Raw genomic sequence first — 20,886 nt, 5'->3', positions numbered from 1 at the left:
TGGTGAACCTCCTCTTGAACTGAATGACAGTTCAAGCTCAGATGATGAAAGTCCATCTCTTGGTCACAGTGTGTCTGAAAATATTTTATCTGCTTTTGGTTTTGATGAATGAGAATTTAAATAAACATTCAGTTTATTGATTATAGTATATAAAGTTTATTCTGTAGTTATTCTTTAATATTATATAGAGGTTTTAACATGATCCACTGTGGATGAGCAGATGTTTTTTTCAGATTACCCTGAAAACAGAATGATTTGTTACATCACAGGAATATAGCTTTTTACCACTGTGCGTACGCTGACGGGTCTTCAGGTTATGCTGATCGATGAATGACTTGTCACACAAATCGCAGGAATATGGCCGCTGGCCATCATGTAATGTGTTCTCTTATTTTGCAGGACTGTAGCGAACAAATCGAAAGTCTTCAAAGCCTAGAAAATTTTATTCCATTGTGTGCTGATCATGCATTCGCGTTCACTGGGCGTTGACTGTGACGTCACAACATGGCGGATATGTTTCGTCAACTTTAAAATTTAGAATTAATATAGGTATATGTGCTTGCGTTTCAGATTTTCATTTATTTATATTTATTTATTTATTGAAAATGTACTACATACCGAAATCCTGTATCATTTCAGAGGGTGAATCTGTTAATTTTTTAAAAGATAAGGACAGAACCAAAGCATCTGATACAGAGTTGGATGCTGAGATAGATGAAGAAATCTCAACAGTAGGTGAGTGGGTTTTTGTAACACATAGAACAGAGGCGCTGGATACATTAGCAGTTGAGGTGGGGGAGTATAGTTTGGATATTGAAGGAATACGGGAGGTTAGATGGCCTGATGATGGAAGACCAACAAAGGGAACTACGTATTACACGAGGCTTGCCAAACATTCTTCAGGGTGTGGGCAACTTTGGCAAAATTTGGTCTGTATGCAGGCAACGTGAAGCTCAATACGTGTGTGTGTGTGTGTGTGTATATATATATATATATATATATATATATATATATATATATATATATACACTTTTATCTGCATAATTTTCTATACATTATATACAATAAAAATATAATGATGATAACGTGAAAAGTTAGTAAAAAATGCAATTCCCAACCTAGGCTAGGGTGTGTTTATTTTTAGCACATTTTACGTGGTCACCACACCAACAGGTACACACTTTAGATTCCTGGTGACAAAGTATCGGGTGTTTGTAGCATGGCTCACGATGCCACAAGGAAGACCTCAGGCCCTCGTGTGATCTAATTGCTTTCCGAGGAGGTGTACGGTTATAGATTCAGTGTGAGTGCCTTGTCTGTCTGAAAGAGGAGTTTGAGATCAGGGGATGTGCTTAGTGGCAAATTTCATATGAACTGTATCTGTAGTGTGTGTGGACTGGTAACAACGAAGACATGGCAGACCAATTTGTCTGAATATTAGTGTTTCAGAAGATCAGTTGTGTGCGTGATGGGGAAGCAGCTTTTTTGGAGTTGGAGATGTGAAGAACCAGACAGAATGAAGCACCTGGAGTGTTTGTTACTTGGATAAGGAAGTGCAGTATTCAGGTATGTTAGGGAGTAGAGTTTATTTACATCCCATAGATCCTTATTACGACTAAACCAAATGATGTAGAACATGTCATTTCATACAACATACATGAACCTCAGTACTTTCGACACAATTACAAGGACGTGTTTCACATGTGAATGTACATAACCTGGAAAATAAGTTTACAAATTAGTTAGTCAATGCTTTTTGGAGGAAATAATCTCTTGTTTACTGTTAAAATAATGTGAAACCTATAAATACACTCTGTGAGCAAAATGCAATTTCTTAATATTAAAGCAGATAGTACATGTAGTTACCATTGGGCTTTAGTCAGTCGTTACAGAACAAGGACTGCATTAGTACAAAGCATTTGATAAAACATTAAATGTTTCTTGTAAAAACCCCTGTATGGAACATCATTAGCGTGTACTTTTCTGCTCTGCTAGCTGGTTGGGGTGGAGACTGTAGGAAAGGAAGGTGGACCCACCAAGTCGGAGGAATTTCCCACCGGTGAACCCCGGAAGGTCGGAATCCATGATAGCGGCATTCCATGGGCAACATTACGACCGTCTGCTCCTCAAACGAGTACAGGTACGCAAAAGTAATTGTGTAAACTGTCTTTAAAAGGTCGATTTTATGGGTGCCAGACTCAGTATCTCATTTCTATTGAAAGACATAGATTATGGGGTATGTGAGATGAAATAAATAATTCTGTGACATAAGAGTGGATATAAGTGTCCTGTTATTACCTTCAGGTTTTCCAGGCAAACTTTGTGTACATTTTTCATAACTTTTCTTGTCTTATCCTTGTTTAATTGTGTCTCTTTGCCCCCTCCCTCCACCCAATAGTAATAAAAAGAGAAATCATTTGTAAATGTATGAAAGGAATGTTAAAAGATTGATTTCTGGATCAGTATAATTTCAGCAGTGGCTTATTTGACATTTCATTATAGCTGTTGAAAAAAAAATGTTACGCACTCGTCTGAATCGGAGGAATCTGGTTGGTGCCGAAATCGGTTAAACCCTCTGACACCCAGCTCTAACACTGGTGGAGTGCTGTTCAATTGTACGTGGAAGTAAATCCGCTAACTGTGAATTTTGTCTTGCGCACAAAAGTACAGAATGAAAATTACCGATTTCTTCTGATCCACTCAATTCTTTTGAACTGAAGTGAGCCATATCTTGAAGTGTCAGTATTTATTACATCCAACAACCAATCAGATTTCTATTCAGTCACTGCAACAGTACCAGTACCAGTTGAAAATAAATAATTCTGAATCTTTATTACGCAGTTTTCTGTTCTCAGTCGTCACTTTATCTCTCTTAGGTCAAGTTATTCGGGTTCTGAACTTCATTTTGAAACATTCCTAATTTGTTTTCTTTTCCAGAGTTGTATGATAAATTTTCACCAAAGTGTTCTGTAGTGCAGATTTGTATGTGCATTATTTCAGGATTAAATTTGGGAATGTGGCAATGAAATGTCAAGACTGTAGAGCGTTGTCACCCGCAATGCAAAGAACAGGTGCCTCTGCCATGTGTGTCAGTGGATAATACCCCGACTCGTCGTGGAGGTGTGACGGGCACCATCGCTGATTACACTCCTCGTACAGCTCCCATGGTGCCATCCATCATTGTGCATTGTGTCAATGAGGTTGAGCTTTGTGGTCTTAACAAAATTAGCTATTTTTAAGATACTTGACTTTGCAGTATCGTGAGCTGTGATAGCTCAGTCAGTACAGTGACTAGCTGCAGGCTGGGCGATCGGGGTTCGATCCCCGACGGGGACCGAGGATTTTTCCTCTGGTCTCTGCGTCCAGACCGGCTCTGGGGCCCACCCAACCTCCTCTGCAATGGGTACCGGATCCTTTGGGTCCTGTACTAAGCTGCTGTTTGGCATTTTTAAGTTTGTTTTATATTTGAAAGATGTGGTCATGCTTGATCTGTTATGCCAGAATCAATATTAGTGAGCGAAAATTTGACTCACATTCAAAGTGGAAAATGCTAATCAGTCACATAAAACTGACAATGGGTCATCCTCTAAATCTGTTGTAAGGTTATGAGATCTTCGCCTAAAAGAACTTGTATATTTCAAAGACTGCTCTGCAGTGGAAACTGTACACGATTTTGAATGCTGAAATAAATTAGGATGTAATTTTAATGAGGCTGCATTGAAAAGGTGCATTACAGTTATGGTTGGAACTTACTAATATGATGTAAACTAAAAGGGTAATATTTTGATATAGTATGTAATACATTACAGCAATTTTACTAATCACGACACAAGGAGCATGTGAACTGCTTTCCTCTGAGAACTGTAACATAATTGGTCATTTTTGTTTAAGCAGAAGTTAAACAAATTCTGATGCTGATTTTGCATTTGCATTGTGAGGAAGAGAAGTTTTTAGTGTGAACTGCCTGTTTGGTGTTCCATACATTATTATAGGTTTTTTATTCCAATTTTTGTTAAACTAAGTTAAAAATCCAAGGCAAAGCATGTAGGTAAATGTGTAAGCCTGACGTAGTAACTTCTGAAGAGGTTATTGTATTTGTCTTGACGGACACAGTTTCATAACCAAATATCAAAGTGAAATGTGTAAAATTGCAGCGATCCATATGTATAACAACATTTATTATTAAGTAAGTAAAGTGTAAGTCAGTTCAAGAGTTAGAATCACGTGTATATCGCAATGTTGTGACAACCTGTAGACTTGTAGGTAGATTGCAATTTTTAAGAGAAACACTGTCTCTATCATCAGGGCTGACGTGGCCATGCTGGGATGTGGAGAGATTGATACGGGATCACAGGGCCCTTATACCTGTGACCGATTAACTAATATTTTCTCGAAGACAGTGGCACATCGAGTCGGTTAATTAGTTGTAACGTCAGAAGTTATGTAGTGTCAAAAGACGTGTTACAACGATTGGGAATGATGCGTCCGGAGAGATTCTGACTCTGGCAGGCAAATATTGAACAGTAATGACTGCATATTTAATTCTAAAGACAGTTTCAAGTTTCCAAACACAATTATGTGCTCATTACTACATGTTTGGTTTATGTACTGCAATATCTTTATATATAATTCATGAGTAAGCTTAGAACAATTGTAAAGTTTGCTTTGTGTCTTGTGGTTCTTAATTATCTCCATAGCAGTAGCTGAGATAATATAGTTGATTAGTAGTGTTTTAGTTGGGATATTAAAATATTTTATTAAGCAAAACAAATTCCACAACTAAATGTTTCGTATTAAACTAGTTGATTAGTGTTGAAGTAGTACATTCTCTTCATGAGTTATTGTTCTTTTTTCTCCTTCAACTTTTACATGTGAAACTGTTTCACTTTTAATTTCGTCAAGATTCATTTCAAGTTTCGGTGGATGTGCTGAGTGGCAACTTTCATGTGAACTGGTATCAAGGTGTCACACGAAGACACGGCAGACCAATTTGTCTGAATATCAGTGTTTCAGAAGATCAGTTGTGTTCGTGCTGGGGAACCAGCTTATTTGGAGTTGGAGATGTGAAGAACGAGACAGAACGAAGCACCTGGAGCGTTTTTGACTTGGATAAGGAATTGCATTATTCAGGTATGTTAGAGAGTAGAGTTTATTTACGTTCCATAGATCCTTCTTAGGACTAAACCAAAGGATGGAGAACAAGTCATTTCATAAAATATACATAAACCTCAGAATTTTAAATAGAAATACAAAACCACTTTAAATATAGATTATAGATATACATAAAACTAAAGAAATTTCAGCAGAGGTTAAATAATCTGCAGAATGGAAAGAGGTTACCTCTCAATGCAGGCTTGAACACCTTTAAATCATTTAGAGTTTTAATTGTTGGTGGAAGATTATTAAATGACTTGATACGCGTATAGTACGTTCCTTTTTGACGTTTATTAGGGTTAGCATAGATTATACAAAAATTATATGCTTGTAGTTAATTTTTATTTCAGTGTTGTTGAGATTTGTCAAACTCATTTTTTACGTACAAAATAAAAGTCTAGGTGTCCATGAAACCCAAAGGTTCTGGAAATAAATATGACATGCGCCCTGGTGTGGAGAAAAGGTGTTTAGAGTATTACAGTAAGTGCAGTACTTGAAAGTTACTGTAACTAAAACATTTGACTTCCCTTACCAGTGAATCTGGCCTGCGTTGTCACTCGTTATAACTTGAAACTGCTGCTTGTGTTTTCCAGGTCGTGGAGACAGCATCTGGTGCTCTGAAGTCGAGCACGACGGATCCGTTCTACCGTCGTCAGTGCTGGGAAATAATTTGCTGTTTCTTGGTGGCATCCCTGAATTTTAATGATGATGAGAATAGAGTGCAGCAGCTGTTCTCCTGTCCAAGGTATATAAGAGCAGTTGGAGGCAGAAGAATATTGTCAAACTAACCTCATTCTTGATATTAAAATAGTGTACAAAATAAAAGATGTTTTTCCAGCCTGATGGTACTAACATGACATAACGGATTGTTAATCACTGGCTTTTCAACGCAGAATTGTAAGCGAGTCCCAAGGCAGTCTATGAGGCACTGTTATAGATTTTTCTCTGAGCACCCAGAACTCATTATTTACTGGTACAGTGAGCCCGTTAGAGGCTGTATCACAATTAGTTTGTGTTTAGTATCCTGCCAGTACCAGGAGGCTTCTACAAGTAATGTATTTCTTTGTCATATCATAAACCCAGATTTCCCATTGGCTCTGTGCCTCTTACATCAGTTGCTGATTTAGGAAGCAGCAACTGCATTGGCCACTGTTGTGACCAACATTTTGTACACTGAACATTAGGATGTGAGTGTGATTATCTTTACTCATTGTCATTGATGATCCACATGTGGAGATCTCCGCAGTCCATGGGATTCCGTACAGATTGCAGGACAAGCAAGCCAGAGCCACTCACCAGACGGCAGTCACAGGCAAGTTCATCCATTTGAGTAAATTGTTTAATAAACTTCTTTTCTGAATTATAATACCATTATTGAAAGAAGAAGACCTTTTTTTCCTGAAAAGTAGTAAATGGTTTTAATGAAATAAAGAACTTGTCTATTTCTTCTATTGAGACTAAAAAGAAACAATGAAGAACGTGATTTTTCTTTGCCAGTGTAAGGAACCACATTTTGAGGCTGACCTCCACATAGTTCTATACGAGGTGCGATCAGAAAGTTTCAGGCTGTGTCAATAGAGGGTGAACCGAATGTAGTACGAGCTTCTGCCGCTAAGGGGTTGGGCCTACATTCATAGTGAATCAGTGTGCCAGCCGGCATCATCGAATTAGTATTTGTTTCTTAGTTACGGGCGTTTTGGTAGTGCATTACACTGACCCTCCTGCGATTTCGGAATGGCGGATTTTCATGAACAAATCAAATTTTGCCAAAGACTCGCCAAAACAGCTACGGAAACCTATGAAATGCTAAAGCAAGCATTTGGGGAGTCCGCAATGGGTCGTGCACAAACTTTTGTGTGGCATTCACGTTTTAAAAATGGCCGAACCTCTGTCGATGATGATGAGCGTTCTGGACGACCATCTTCGAGCACAACGCCCGAAAATGTTACGAAGATTCGGCAGGCCATTCACGAAGATCGACGTCGTACCATCAATGACTTGTGCGACATTGTTGGGATAGGCTACGGGACCTGTCAGCTGATTCTAAAGGAAGAACTCCACATGCGACGCATCCTGTCTGAAGACCAGAAGCAGAATCGACTTATCGTTTGTCAGGAGCTCAAAGATCTTGCAAGAACCGACCCCAACTTCCTTTCTAAGCTCTGTGTGACTTCTTCCTCTTGCCAAAGATGAAAATTCAGCTAAAGGGAAGGAGATTTGAGACGATAGAAGAGATTCAGGCAGACTCGCAGATGGTGCTTCACAGGCTGACGAAGAAAGATTTTCAGGGATGCTTCCAGGCTTGGCAGCGGCGCTGGGATCGTTGTGTTCACTCCCAGGGGAACTACTTCGAGGGCGATGGATAAATTTAATACCTGAGATAAGTGTACGGGTGTTTATAGGCGCAGTCTAGAAACTTTCTGATCGCACATCTTAATTGAGAATGCATGGAGTTTACCTCCATGCTCCCACTGCCTCATGGCATTGCGCTTAGTCACAAGGATAACTTCAGCTGATATAGCGAACCATTAAATGTTTAAAAATCATAATCGGTGTTGGTTTTCTGTAAGTCCAAGTGGTGTTAGAACCCAAAGACCACTGTGAGAACCTGAAATCTCTCTTAAAACCACATTTAGTATGTGAACTTGTTGAAAGCGTCTGCTTCATATCTGGAAAAACCAGTAAGGCCTGTCGTGTAAGTTGGTAGGAGTGTTTGTTGCTGCAGCCATGAAAGAGTTACGACGGTGTTCCTTGTTTGTCACTACACAATGGTGGCGATATCACAGGAAGCTGGTGAGTTCAGTTTTATAAATTTAGATTGTTCAACATTGAAACAATTTATATTACTGATGGTGAAGTTTCCACCTTTGCTTCCAGAAGGCATTATAAAGTGGCATTACTGATGGTGATATGGAAAATAAATCTAATTGCCCCTTGTCGGTTGAATTCACCTTAGTAGTAGAAGTGCTACAGATGTTGGCTGTGTGGTAGAGGCTTGCCATTTCTTAATCTTTCATTTAAGTCCTTTCTCCATGACATCAAAACAGGCGAACCTGAAGGGCATGGACCGACTGGTGCTTACAGACTCCCTTGCTGTCATAATGGGGCACGAGGAGAGGGAGCCGTGTAAGCCGGGACACCTGGCACTTGTTCTCATCTTGGAGGCAACGATCAACATCCTCGGCTCCAAACAGACGGCAAGCGAACTGTTCGTTAAATATCCACTGAATCAGTGGCAACGGAACTTGCGTGGGTCTGACGTGATGTGTGTGAGTTGTAGAGTTTGTAGTTGCAGTATTATGACGTGTGGAATAATGGCCCACTTGGCGAATGTTTTAAATTTGCTGGGGGGGAGGAAAGAAAGGTTGCAATATGAATCTGTAAGCGAGGGAGTTCAGAATTTGTCAGGTCGCTGGCTGTGACACTGTCGTGACCCGTATTTAAAGTTAACTTGTCAATGGGTTTGTAATGAACTTGACAGAATTTGTCTTCTGAAAATGGAAGGTGCTTGTTCATTGGCTAAGGTGACTGCTTGGTGAAGTAAAACTGTGTGTTCTTAGAAGAGTGTGATGTCTTGATTTCTTGAATGTGAATGTATTTTTTCTTTCTAGGAGTAGCAGATTACGAGAAACAGAATGATCCTTCAGATTCTACTGAGCACCATGTGACCCGCGTACTGCTAGCCAGAGAAGCGTTGAAGTACGTGCGGCAACAGTTGGCAGACCGACTTGATGTCAGAAGATTAAACCTGCTGGGAAAAGAAGGAACATCGTATCCGCAAGAGACTGATATCAGTCTGAACGAGGCATTCGTTGTGTGAGTACATGAGCATTAGAATGTATTTGATGTGGTTGTCGTGTGAGAGAGATGAGTCTGTCCAATTTTATTAGGTACTTTAGATGTCTTGACTTTAAGTATGTTAGTTGATATGTCGAAAGACCTATGTGCGGTGAGAGATTGGCATAATTGCAGTATCTGTGGTACGCTAGAGGCATTCATGATTCTCTAGTGAATATATTGTTTATAGGACATCAAAATTGGAGGTTAGGTATAGCTTGTAGACGAGGGTGGTGACTATTTGTGATAAGGTTTTGTTACATGTGAGATGTGCACAGTGAGCGGAGCTGCCGGGATATTTTCTGTTCTTGTGCTTAAGTTTAGAGTTTCCTGTGTTGAGCAAGGGGATCGGTTACAAAACTTGTAAGTTTGTGGTGTGGTGTCCGTTATGAATTTGGATTTGTTTGCAAAAATGGAGATGACTGTCAGAGGTTCCATTTATTTGAGACTTAACCATATGTTGAGAGTTGTCAGGTGTCAGTCTCATGGACATGTGATGAGGCTCAGTATTACTTCTGGTATATTCCGTGGTTGGTGGTGGGGTAAGGGGATTTGCATTAGGAATGAGGAGTGGTTTGGTTGGTTGGAACCAAGTATAGAAAGGCAGTGCCACTTATGTGGGTCACAATGTACCAGTGCTGGTGTTGTCAGGATTGTTATTTTATGTCTGTAAAATGGTTGTGAAGAGTTCTTGGCTTAGGAAAGACTAATTTGTTAGTGTTGTCAGTCAGATTGTTTATAGGAAGAATGTAGAGATTGTTTTTTTGTGTGTGTGAGAGAGAGACAGGCTGAAGTTATTGACCATTTAGTTTGGTTAAAGATTGTTGACCTGGAAATGAAATGATATATGATGTCTGTTTGGTGTTCGTTGACCACCTTGGCTGCTCCCTCATAAATATATTTTTACATAACCCCTCCTTCCTCTCATCTTGGGCTCCCATATCGCACCCACGAAAACCCTCAGTTATTTTTTAGAGGGCAGAAATCAGGAAGGAAATGCATACAATACGAAACCCGTGTCTCCCCTCCATTCATTTCTAGAACTTATTACTACTGTAAGAATCCGTTCTGAAATGGAAGGGAGGGGACTTTAAGTGGTACAGCTCTTTTGCAGGATGTTTGTTAAAATATTAGAGTGTTTGAGCTGTCTGCGAGTGAAGATTCCTTTGCGTATGATTCTTGGAGGTAGAACGTAGCTTTGTTTGTTGCACGTTTTATTGATCTTGTTATTGGGTAGTCAATCAACATACGATTATGATGTTGAAGGGGTCCCGGGATCTTAATAAACATTGTGACCACAATCAGAAATTCTCGTGTAGACATGCTGGCAATTCAGTAATCAGCGTGCACTAAAACTCATCTCGTAAAACTGTTTATTGACGTAATGTCAGATACAAAATATTGTTTTGTAGAATTGCTTTCTTTATTTTGTTGTGTTTCTACTTGTTAAAGTTGTTACATTGAGAGTGCTGCTGCTGGTGTCATGGAGAGATGTTTCCTCAAAGTAAGAAATTTTTGGTGGCTCTCCTTTACTTAGTGGGGAATCCCCACGTCCACAGTACAGAATGTCTAAGTATTTGCGACCGGGTTGGTGGCCCCAGCACCCTGCCAGTTTCTTTAGCACTTACAGTCATCCTTCCATCATGTTATGTGAATTGGGTGTGGAGCGAGAGAGAGAAGGCAGGCAGTTGTCTGCTGCTTCTGTAATTGCTGGAAATGTGACCATACGAGTAACCAAGACTTTGAATAAAAATCTGCCCCAAGATGTGGGCGTAGGTGTGCGGATTATTTTAAAAAGGGTAGCAGAAAAATTGAACGTAGTTTAGCGTAATGAATGGCGCGTTGCTTTGGTTAACAAGGAAATGATCATTTGTTTACCGTAGCCGAAACAAATTATTTACGAACACACAGTCACGAAGGTCATATTGAACGGCTTTTCACGTTTGCTTTACTTCATCGTTTTGTCGTCTGATTTGACTTCGTTTGTCCCCACCATTTTCCTACGTGATACGACCATAATTCGTTGCGTTGGATACGTTACTGGGCGGGGGAAAAGGGTCCCTTTGTAATTTATGAAAGTGACATTTGACAACTTGCCGAAGTGTAGCCTAGAACGTTTGTACATTGGCCGACAGAATTCGTGTATTTCTACATTGATTTGAGGTCTTGTTCGTCCTCGTAATCGTTAAAAAACAACTCGGCTCAATTTGAATACTAAGAAAAGTGTTAAAACTAGCTACTACATGTTTGTCCAGGAAGGCACTGATGTTTTGTAGTTGGTAGTATAGCCAGTTTGTTAGGATTCCAGTGAGGCAGTCAGAAAGGAAAAGAATGAGCACGGAAGTTGCATATGGCAGATCAGATGTTTGGAAGAAGATGGCAATAATGATGATGACAATAATTGCAGTAAACTTGTCTTCGCGATGTGTGTGTTACTTTTTTTTCAGAATTGTCACCTTTACTCAGAACACCTGATGTGATCTGGATATGCCATTCTGGTCGCTGTGGTGTGACAGCAGATAGGTTGCGGTGTTTAAATATCAGTGTTGTAATGCAGTTTGGAATAAGCAGGGTTCCTAATGACGTAGGATGTGGAAAGAGGCAACTCCATTCTGAATGAATCTGGTTACATGTGGAATGTCACGGCCATAGCACTTTGGAATTTCCTGGAAACTCGGCTATGCTGTCAGAGGAATTTTGCACTTATCTTCATCCAAGATTGTTTCCTTCCACACAAAAGACTGAGCTACGCCGCAGTTTAAAATATAAGGTGACATTTTCATTGATCTGTCTTTTACACGAACATTTGTCATTTCAGAGTTGGTGACCATGAAATAATGACTTTTTGTACAGACTGGATGCAGCGGCTTGTTATCGTTTAGGTTCAGCTGTAACAAGGTAAATGTTAGGTGGAAGGAATATGTTGTTTGTGGCAATTCTTACTAATATAGAATATCACAATTTCTTATCTTATATAAGAATTATTAAGAAATCTGTCAAACTGCCCTCCACTCTTTCCATTTTAGTTTTGATTAGATCGATCATTGCTGGTGGACGTCGTGGTCTCTTACAATTGAACAAAGTTTGAGGTAAGGGATTCCTATTTATTATTATTGTTCATCACATTTAATGTTTTCATCTGCATTTTTGTGAACTCGTGTAAGAGAATTAGACTTGTCTTCTTTTTAACACAATTTCAATTAACATTAGATTGACTTGTGTGTGTTCACGGCAACATTGATAATAAAAGAATATTCCAGTAGGCAATTAACTTTTTACAATTTTAAAGGAATTAAACGTGTTTCGTGGCCCAGAATCTTAATAAAAATATGTCGATGCTAAGATAATAATTCTAACACTTTACAATTCCTGATACATCGACATTATTAAAGTGTTTTAGGGAACTCTGAAGAATTTTTATTTCGGATTTAGAAGCCTAATTATCGACGAATCTCCCTCTCATTATCTCCCTACATCAGCAGATTAAATCCAGGGAATGTTTGCTATTATTGAGTGCAAAGTATTTATGGGTGCAAAATGTGGTCTTTCACTTTGAGGGAGGAACATAGACTGAGGGGCTCTGAGAACAGTGTGTTGAGGAAGATGTTTGGACCCAAAACGGGAGTGGGACAGATAAGAGAGAAAAATGCTTGACGAGCTCCACACCCGATGTTGTTAGGGCGAGTTGAGTGTTTACAAGGCCTGAAGGGAGGAGACCTCGGCGTAGGTGGCAGGATAACATTAAGATGGATCTTAGGGAGACTCGATGTAGCGAATTGGCTTTCCGAACACGATAATGAATCTTCTGGTTCAGTAAAGGAAGTGGGCTATTCTTTGACAAGCCGAGAACCATAGAATATCTTGCTCATTGCAGGTTGAGAGTAGCGTGACTGTTCCCAACTGTAATTCTCGCGTTCATTTGATAAATTTAAATGACGTATTGTGCTCTTGGTTTATATAAACGTGTAACTTAGGCAGGAAAGTCCTTAATCATGTAAGCTCTTACGCACTTTTACTTCTACAGAGAGAGAAGAACTCGAAAATTTTATGCTTATGAAAAGGCGTAACCTTCTTTTTCCAAAATTTGTTTGTTAACTGCCCGGTTCTGCAACAAAGGTCGCATAATTTCTGTGGCATGTTTTTGTAAACCTTGACAAAGATGGCTTACTACATCGGCGAGCGGGAGGTCATTGCCCCGATCAGCTGGTAATGCCGCATGGGTTAGTAAATGACGTCATAGCCTCGCGTCACACCCAGGACAGAACAGGACTCTGAAACCACGGATAGAGCGAGCGATACAATCCCATGTCAGCAGATGCGAGTCGAGAGACCGACGGAAACAAGGCCATGAGAATAAAGCCTCAGTGGGAGACCCGGAAGGGGCGAGGGAGCCATCTCAAGCGTGCGCCGTGGATCATAAAGCATCAAGGATTGGACTGCGAGACGCGGGATCAACATTTCTAGATCAACGATCACGCAGGTTATGAATTGGCCGTGACACCAACTGAGACTCGAGTCCATGCCTACCGATTCGCTAAGCTAATTAAGAATCCCTGAGACAACCCATCAAAACCCCGAAATATCCCACCAGCTACGTCACTCTCCGGGGTGGGACGCAGTGTGCGACCAGCCACGTCGTAGCGGACACCGCGATGTACGCGACAGACATTAAGGAGGCTAATAAGTCCTTTGAAAGTGTGACAAAGTTCAAATACTTGGGAAAAACAATAACGATTCAAAATGATGCTCACGAGGAAGTTAGGAGGAGATTAAATTATGGAAATGCTTGCTACTTCTCAGTTCAAAATATTTTGTCTTCCCGTCTGATTTCTAAGAACCTGAAAATTAAAGTATACAAAACAATAATCTTGCCTGTTGTTTTGTATGGGTGCGAAACATGGTCAATTTCATTGACATTACTCTGTTAAAAATTTCGGCCACAAACCTGGGTCCACATTTTCGCGTTCCGCTGTTATGTTATGGCAGTGCGCGTCGGAGTGGACCGGCTTTAGAAGGCCGAGACGTAAAAATGAAACTTAAAGATAAAAAGAAGAAGAAGAAGACAGAGCTAAGACTCGAGAACAAGTGTCCGTATCCAGAAAATCATTCCGTACCGAGCATATTTTATTAGCCACGTGATCTAATTAGAGGTTTGTGGCGACTATTACCGATTGGGTACAAAAATGCTTTGTGGGGTGGAGTTATTTTATCACGTGCTCGTGGCTGATTTTCAAAAGACATGCGTAATTTAGAATTTAAAAAGAGCCGGTTATGACGACAGGCTTCTGTACGCTGTCAGAACTTTCGTTCACTGTTTAACGTTCAAATGCGGCAGGCAACCTTTTTAAATTTTGGGACTTTACTGAGTTACGATGCAACTGACCATGAATGCAGAATGCAACGTGCGTGTTATTTCAACAATTTTAGCGTTCCTGAATTTCTTGTCACAGTGAACTTACTAAAACTGCAGCTGTGGTAGCTTGCTTGGTGACACACGCTATGCGACTCCACCCCCATTTAAAAGAAGGTTGAGCTGAAACAGGGTGTTTCATGTTAATTGTCGTTGAAATAAAATTTACTGTGCGTTAGATGTATAACACACCTCTTTCGATCTTTACTTTTTATGTATGAGGGGATGGTTATTCATGTAATAAATGTTTCGAACCCCCTCTGAGCTTAAGATTATGGCAGAGCAGATCTCTATCTATCTACCTGTCCGAAAGTCCATCCACCTGTCTTTATTATCCAGAGTTTCCGCATAAAACACAGTAACTAAGTACAACAGCAGAGCATACAGGCTTGGATTCAAACCAGTAACCTGCCGAGTACGAACCCCATTCCACAGCGCCCAGTTCCCAAGCCGCGCGTCGCTGCCTGATCGTACCCAGAGCACACTGTCCTAGTGTGTTCGTTGCTTGGTTCTCAGCGTCAATAACAAATATAATGCTCCATGCGCTGTGATGTAATAGGGCAAACCACGGAAGTCTAGAATACTTTTCCAGAAGTCAGATTTCTTGAATAGCCCAGCGAAGCATTCTGTTCTATAGTTTCTTTCGCAGTCAAATCTAGAGCTTATAACGTGACGAGAACAGTCCTAATGTATTTGAATACATTTATACAAAGACTGAATAATGGCTACAGAATTTCATGAAGTTAAACCTACGATGGCTCAATTTTGTGGGCCCTCAGATTTTAATTGGGAAACTTGGATGTTTTCAAGTTAATGTACGTTCAATAATTCTCTTGTGTTTGGATTATTTACGACGCGAAACTTGGTCAGTGGCATTTATGCAGTGTCACAAACGCCTACATTTTGCGTTTTGGACGAATGCTTTGTGTTGAAAAGCATGAAACATTGGGTACTTGGCATAAAATGAATTAATGGTTTCATCATCGCACTCAGCTGTGCTGATGCAGTGAAAGGTTTCGACGGACTGGACTCGTAGGTCGATTGAATCTGGTGTCAGAGTTGCAATATTAAGACGAAAATTCTCCGGGATGTCGCGCCGTATAATACAGTAGAAACTGACCGACGTTTCAGAGGTGCTTACTTCCTGCATCATTGGGCACTCATCGCCCTGATGATGGTAGGTAATAAGCACCTCTGAAACGTCGGCCAGTTTCTACTAGATTACTTGCCGCTGTGAGAAGCTGAAATCTCACTTACAGCAAGGATGTTTCTGGCAAAGTGACAACTTGCAAGATCAAGAAGGAGATGGGGGATACCATTGAGGTTGGTTTTATGGAAATAAGTTGCGAGTACGTGGACTGGATCCGTGTGGCTTGGCACTAGGACAGACGGAGGATTCTGTTGATCCTCGGGGTTCTGTTAAAGGCCTGCTTCGTGTTCGGCAGGTCCCGGGTTAAAATCTCGGCTCAGAGCCCGGCTATCTCAGCCCCTTCAGGCAAATTCCGGGATGGTACCGTAAATTAGGCCACGACCGCTTCCTTCCACATCCTTTCTAATTCATTATTCATTGTCTTCCTCTCATTCGACGCTGTGTAATCCGTTGAATTGTAAAAAGATAATCACGAGGAGGTTTTATCATTATCGCAGCTGCGTCGTCTCACGCACGGCTCTGCCTGATTTCCGCTGGCCTTGACCTAAGTAATTGGTTCACGCGGCGATTTCTTGCTTCAGGCAGGATCCGGTACGAGAGCTCGTGGCAGAATTTCCTGAAGAGGACGTCTGCATTTTATGGCTGTCGACACGATCACTGTGATGGAAAAGTTCTCTTATCACGGAATGTTAAACTGCAGGTCGTGTCTCAAATATTTTTAGATGCATTTAACTCTTTGAAGCACAGTGGTAACTATATGTACCACCTGCAGTTATATTTATGGGGTCTTCTTAAGGTACAATTTGGCTGCACGCGACAGAGACGGACTCATCGCAGCTTCCCGCCACTCACTTTTGAGGTGACGACCGAGACATGCGGCTAAGTGTTTGTTTTGTTGAGACGCGTGCACATATTCTGTGAAAAATGAGTATAAAAATGCTTCTAAAAAGGTTACTCGAAGAAGAAGAAGAAGAAGATGTGTTGCTGTGTTATTTGTTGCGAAAGAAAGAAAGAAAGAAAGAAAACCTACGAGTTCAATATTCAAAACCAGACGCGAAGAAGGGTCTTTCTGTCTGTTAATAAAGAATCATTTATCATTAGAAAAAGAAAGTTTCAGGAGTTATTTCAGATTGAATCAAAAGCAGTTTGGTTACGCACTGAGTTTAATAGGAAAAACATACAAACAACAAAAACTGTCGCTCACGTTACGGTTAAGTTTCTTATATTGTATTATTACTAATTATGTCACAAATGTAATGACAATTGTCTTCATTCTGTGATGTTGGTTGGTTCGGGGGTCGAGGCAGTTCTTATAGGAGAATACCTCAGATGAACTTGGGTTGGACATCCCATGTTGCTCCTCGCATATCCATCTGAATCACTTCATAGTGACTTAAAATGTTAGCTTGTATTTTCAAACGTGGAGCCTTTATGTGGTTCCCAAATGAAGCAATTTCGTCTTCAATTTCTGTATCAGTGTTGGCACTTAACTGTTGCACGAGATTATCAAGAATATCATCATGATTGTTGTTGCGTCTTTTTCGTCGTGGAGGCTGTGGTACAGAGGACTGCGATGCTTCATCTGGACAACCTTCGCTGTTTTCAGTCCGAGTCTCAAACTGTGCGTTTGCCGCTGAATCTGACTCAACATTAGATGCAGTAGGTCTTTCTGTTGAAACCGGTTCTAAGAATTGGAGTCTCTTGAAAAAATCCCACTTAGAATTTTTCGGTGGTGCAGCTGATCCGGTTGACATTTTTCTTTTGCGTTTAAATCGATTGTATGAATCCCGTATATACTTCCAGCGTTTTCTACAGTCTCCATCTGAAATGAGAAAATACGCCCATTTTCGTGTGCGTGTTCTTTGTGTACGATATCACTTATTGAGTGATTGACAATTTTTTCCCTTCAGATTTATGGCGACTGGCGAAAGTTACGCTTCACTATCGTTTGCTTACCGTATATCAGCGCGTCATATTTCACCAATCGTGAAAGAGGTTCTTAGGTGTCTAAGAAACAAGTTGGTACCTCAACTCATGCCTGAACCTACGCAACGAGAGTTTCAACGCATTTCAAACGAATTTTGGATAAAATGGAATTTTCCGAACGCCGTTGGAGCCAATCTCTTTCAACTACAAAGCTTTCTTTTCTATCGTTCTTTTAGCCATCGTGGACGCTAATTACAAGTTTATTGCGGTCGACGTCGGTGCATATGGCAAAGAAGGTGATTATTGGAAATAACTTTAATCTTCCGGGTCCTGAGTGCCTTCCGGGAACCATTTCTAACTTTCAGGCGAAGCATCGGGTCTCGACGCGTATCTGATGAAGTTGCAAAGAATGACGTAACTGAACAGACATTCAATTATCGCCTTTGTCGTGCCGGAAGGGTATCGGAAAATGCATTTGGGTTGATTTGCCAAGTATTTTGAGTGTTTTATACACACATAAACATTTTGCCGGAGACATGTGATGATTTGATATTAGTCGCCTTTTACGCGATGGATTCCTAGTAAAAATCTGGAAAAACTTTCTATCACTTCAGTAATGACGTGGAAACAACGCCACCAAACACGCACTCCTTATCTCGAGCAGGAGGCGAGATAAGAGAAGAGTTGAGAAAATATCTCATGTCAGACGCTGGTGCAGTTTCTAGGCAAGTAGATCGCAAAAACCTGGTAATAATCCATTCATTGCATGACGTGTTTAAGTCTAGAAGACGTTATATTGTATTATAAAAACGCAAACAACTAACCACTTTTGTCTAATTAGGCGAGCTTCGGGATTTAGAGGGTTAAGTCTGGCATTTATGAAAGCGACAGTGAACTTATGAGTCCTGCAAATTTCGTGACTGTCAGGCATCGAGCAGGACCCCGTTCCTTGGCGTATAAAAATGTATTCTGTGACAGTTAAGTTGCCACCACGCCCCGCAGTAAAGCTGACAACCGATTTCAGACTACGTTGCCGATAACTGGGTTACACCGAACGCCTATTGATTGCAGCATCCTTGGCGATGTAAAAGTCTGACCAGAACGAGCTGCATGGAGCAGAGTCCATCTTCAGCCCTCGGTCGGTCGGCTAGTCAAATTCTGAACGAAATTCTTATCTCCTTATAACGCAGTTTCCTCCTCGCTCTTGTCACTTCATCCGTCTCGGGTCCAGATATTACCCTCAGCGCTCTCTTCTCAGACACCCCGAGTCTGTGTTTTCGCTTGAAGTGAAAGACCGGGTTTCACACCCATACAAAACAGTAGGAAACATTCGTTGTTAGAGAGGAGACGGGAAACAGAAGATTGTGAACTGCGGGCGGGAGAATGTGAAGGTGCGTCGTGCAGTTGTAATACGCTTGGAAGTGCCTGAGGTAAAGTTGGTAATCGGCTTCCTCAGATGTTGGTAGTATTTCGTAGGATTGGCGGGCAGATTGAAATAGCTGAAGGTTGTCAGTTTGTAGATAATAATATGAAGAGTTTTATTCAGTCTCAAGACAAGATCAAGTTCACGCGCCCTGGGACCATGAAGTTTATGTATAATATCGAAGAAGGTGGCGTGATGTCATTCTCTTTATGAGTGCGACCTCACACGTGATCTCGTTACAGGCGATGGCATCATAAGGAAACTGTTATCACAGGAGGCGTTGCGAGCTGTGAGGGCGCTCTCATATTACATCTGCTTAATCTCAATACGTGGAACTTACACAGTGTCTGAATTTAATTCGGATGGAGTTCGGACCTCAGCTTCTGGGGAATGCGGTGATGATCCTTCGCGGAAGTGTAGGCAACTGTCAGTTGCTCGAGAGACGTGCTAATTCCTTTCTTGTAGCTCCTGAGAAATGCCGCCAGTCGTTTTTCTTGGTCTCTCCGACTGTCGGTTGTTTCCATGGAGACGGTTCCCTGACCTTGACCGCTATTTGTGATCTGGCCTTCGGCGTTGTGCGAGGGCTGGGCCTGCCAAAGAATTACGGAATGTTGGTCGTTCGCTTAATAACTCGCCCTGCTCGATTAATCCAGACCCGGGGACTAACAGGAATCTTTACTCGAATTTACCGCGGGCCGGCGAGGGAAGTAGGTTGTGTGGATAAAGCTGGCTCAGGAGGAGAATGCCCCGCGTAGCGAACTTTCGGGTTGCTGCCCTCAACAGCGCTGAACGGATTTTGATGAAACTGAACGCGAACTGGCGTCGGTAGGCATCGCTTCGGGAAATTCTCCGCTCCACATTTAGCTCATCTCTGGTTTTCAGAGTTCACTTGGCAAATGTTCACATTCGCTGGCTTCATATTTTAGGGTAACAAGTTTGAATCCACGAAGTCATTGTCATTATCGGAGATAGAATTGAAGTTGCTCAAAATCTGCCACCACGCGAGATCCGACATACAGACAATTGTCTCAGTTCCTTGCCCACGTAAAACCGACGTTTCGGGAACAAACCCTGAAGATGGGGACAGTTTGTTCCCGAAACGTCGGTTTACTACGGTAACCAGTTGATTATGTGTAATAAAATTGTTTGTATCTTGTGAATCACACAAAACATCATAGTTGAATGGTTAGTACTCCTGCTACATGTTTGGCAGGTCCTGGGTTCAGATCTTGGCCTGCAGACTGGCTATCGTGACGAAGGCTTGTTGTGGTTTTCCTCAGTCCCTCCAGAAAATGCTTGGATAGTTCCTTAAATTAGGCCATGATCACTTCTGTCCACATGTTTTCCAATTCTCTGTTTACTATCATCCTCTCACTCGACATTATAAAGTCTCAGCTAGTGACAGCATCGTTAAATAAAGTATAAATAAATTGTGAGTCACATGAAGATGGCTGCCTTCTGGGTTGTAGCATTACAACACAGAAAACGAGTCATATTCGTACTCGCCACTGTGAGAACCTCAATTCTTACTGTGACTCGCATGCTTTTGTTATGCTGTAACTTTGTGTGCCTGAAACTCGGGACTGTCAGTGTGATGGTATGAGATAAGAAATTCATGAACATGTGTCTGCACGACCTTGAATTTTAAGACATCCCATCTTACTAGTGACATCTTATAAATTGATCTGAAGTTGTCACTGACATGAAATCCCACAGTCTTGGACTGGGGACATTAAAATATCATAGTAATTTATAAAAAATACATTTAACACTGCTTTAGCTTTATTCAGCTTTCAGTATCACATTTAATTTTCATTGTTGCAATTTGCATGCTCTTTCCTAATGTTCTTCAGTAAGACACATCCTAGTTGCTGATTTAACTTCCTTGTGTAGAGCAGATGCTCATGGGAAAAGTGTGTGAAGATGACAGCGTTGTGGGATATTGCGCAGTGTAGTGTAATATAAATTGACACCATTATTAGGCGA

At 41.0% G+C, this 20,886-nt stretch overlaps 1 protein-coding gene across 7 annotated transcripts; it reads left to right on the top strand.

Moving 5' to 3' along the window:
• The first annotated feature begins 1,285 nt into the window (after positions 1–1,285).
• LOC147871925 (transformation/transcription domain-associated protein-like) lies at positions 1,286–20,709 on the top strand. 7 transcript variants are annotated; one of them, XM_087359850.1, is made up of 8 exons: positions 1,286–1,303; positions 1,442–1,566; positions 1,996–2,140; positions 5,006–5,130; positions 5,748–5,899; positions 6,391–6,466; positions 8,202–8,423; positions 8,766–8,904. In XM_087359850.1, the coding sequence occupies exons 6-8, from the start codon at positions 6,404–6,406 to the stop codon at positions 8,769–8,771; spliced, it is 291 nt and encodes a 96-aa protein (XP_087215976.1). In that variant the 5' UTR covers positions 1,286–1,303; positions 1,442–1,566; positions 1,996–2,140; positions 5,006–5,130; positions 5,748–5,899; positions 6,391–6,403; the 3' UTR covers positions 8,772–8,904. The 7 variants fall into 7 exon arrangements, with proteins under 7 accessions (XP_087215976.1, XP_087215977.1, XP_087215978.1 ...); XM_087359851.1 differs by lacking the exons at positions 1,286–1,303; positions 1,442–1,566; positions 1,996–2,140 and adding an exon at positions 3,184–3,200; XM_087359852.1 differs by lacking the exons at positions 1,286–1,303; positions 1,442–1,566; positions 1,996–2,140; positions 5,006–5,130; positions 5,748–5,899 and having other exon boundaries at positions 5,906–6,466; positions 8,202–8,351.
• Positions 20,710–20,886: the final 177 nt, after the last annotated feature.

The sequence above is a fragment of the Zootermopsis nevadensis genome, unplaced genomic scaffold (genome assembly GCF_977971745.1).
Source record: "Zootermopsis nevadensis isolate Lab colony 2312 unplaced genomic scaffold, Znev_1.0 Znev_ptg000036l, whole genome shotgun sequence".
NCBI lineage: Eukaryota > Metazoa > Arthropoda > Insecta > Blattodea > Termopsidae > Zootermopsis > Zootermopsis nevadensis.
This window is presented reverse-complemented; position numbering and strand designations above follow the sequence as displayed.

Excerpts from the sequence above, each read along its gene's own strand:
- LOC147871925 (XM_087359846.1), top strand. The coding sequence starts at position 6,374 with ATGATCCACATGTGGAGATCTCCGCAGTCCATGGGATTCCGTACAGAT. Across the intron at positions 6,467-8,201 it reads TCACCAGACGGCAGTCACAG|GCGAACCTGAAGGGCATGGA; the intron begins GCAAGTTCATCC and ends ACATCAAAACAG.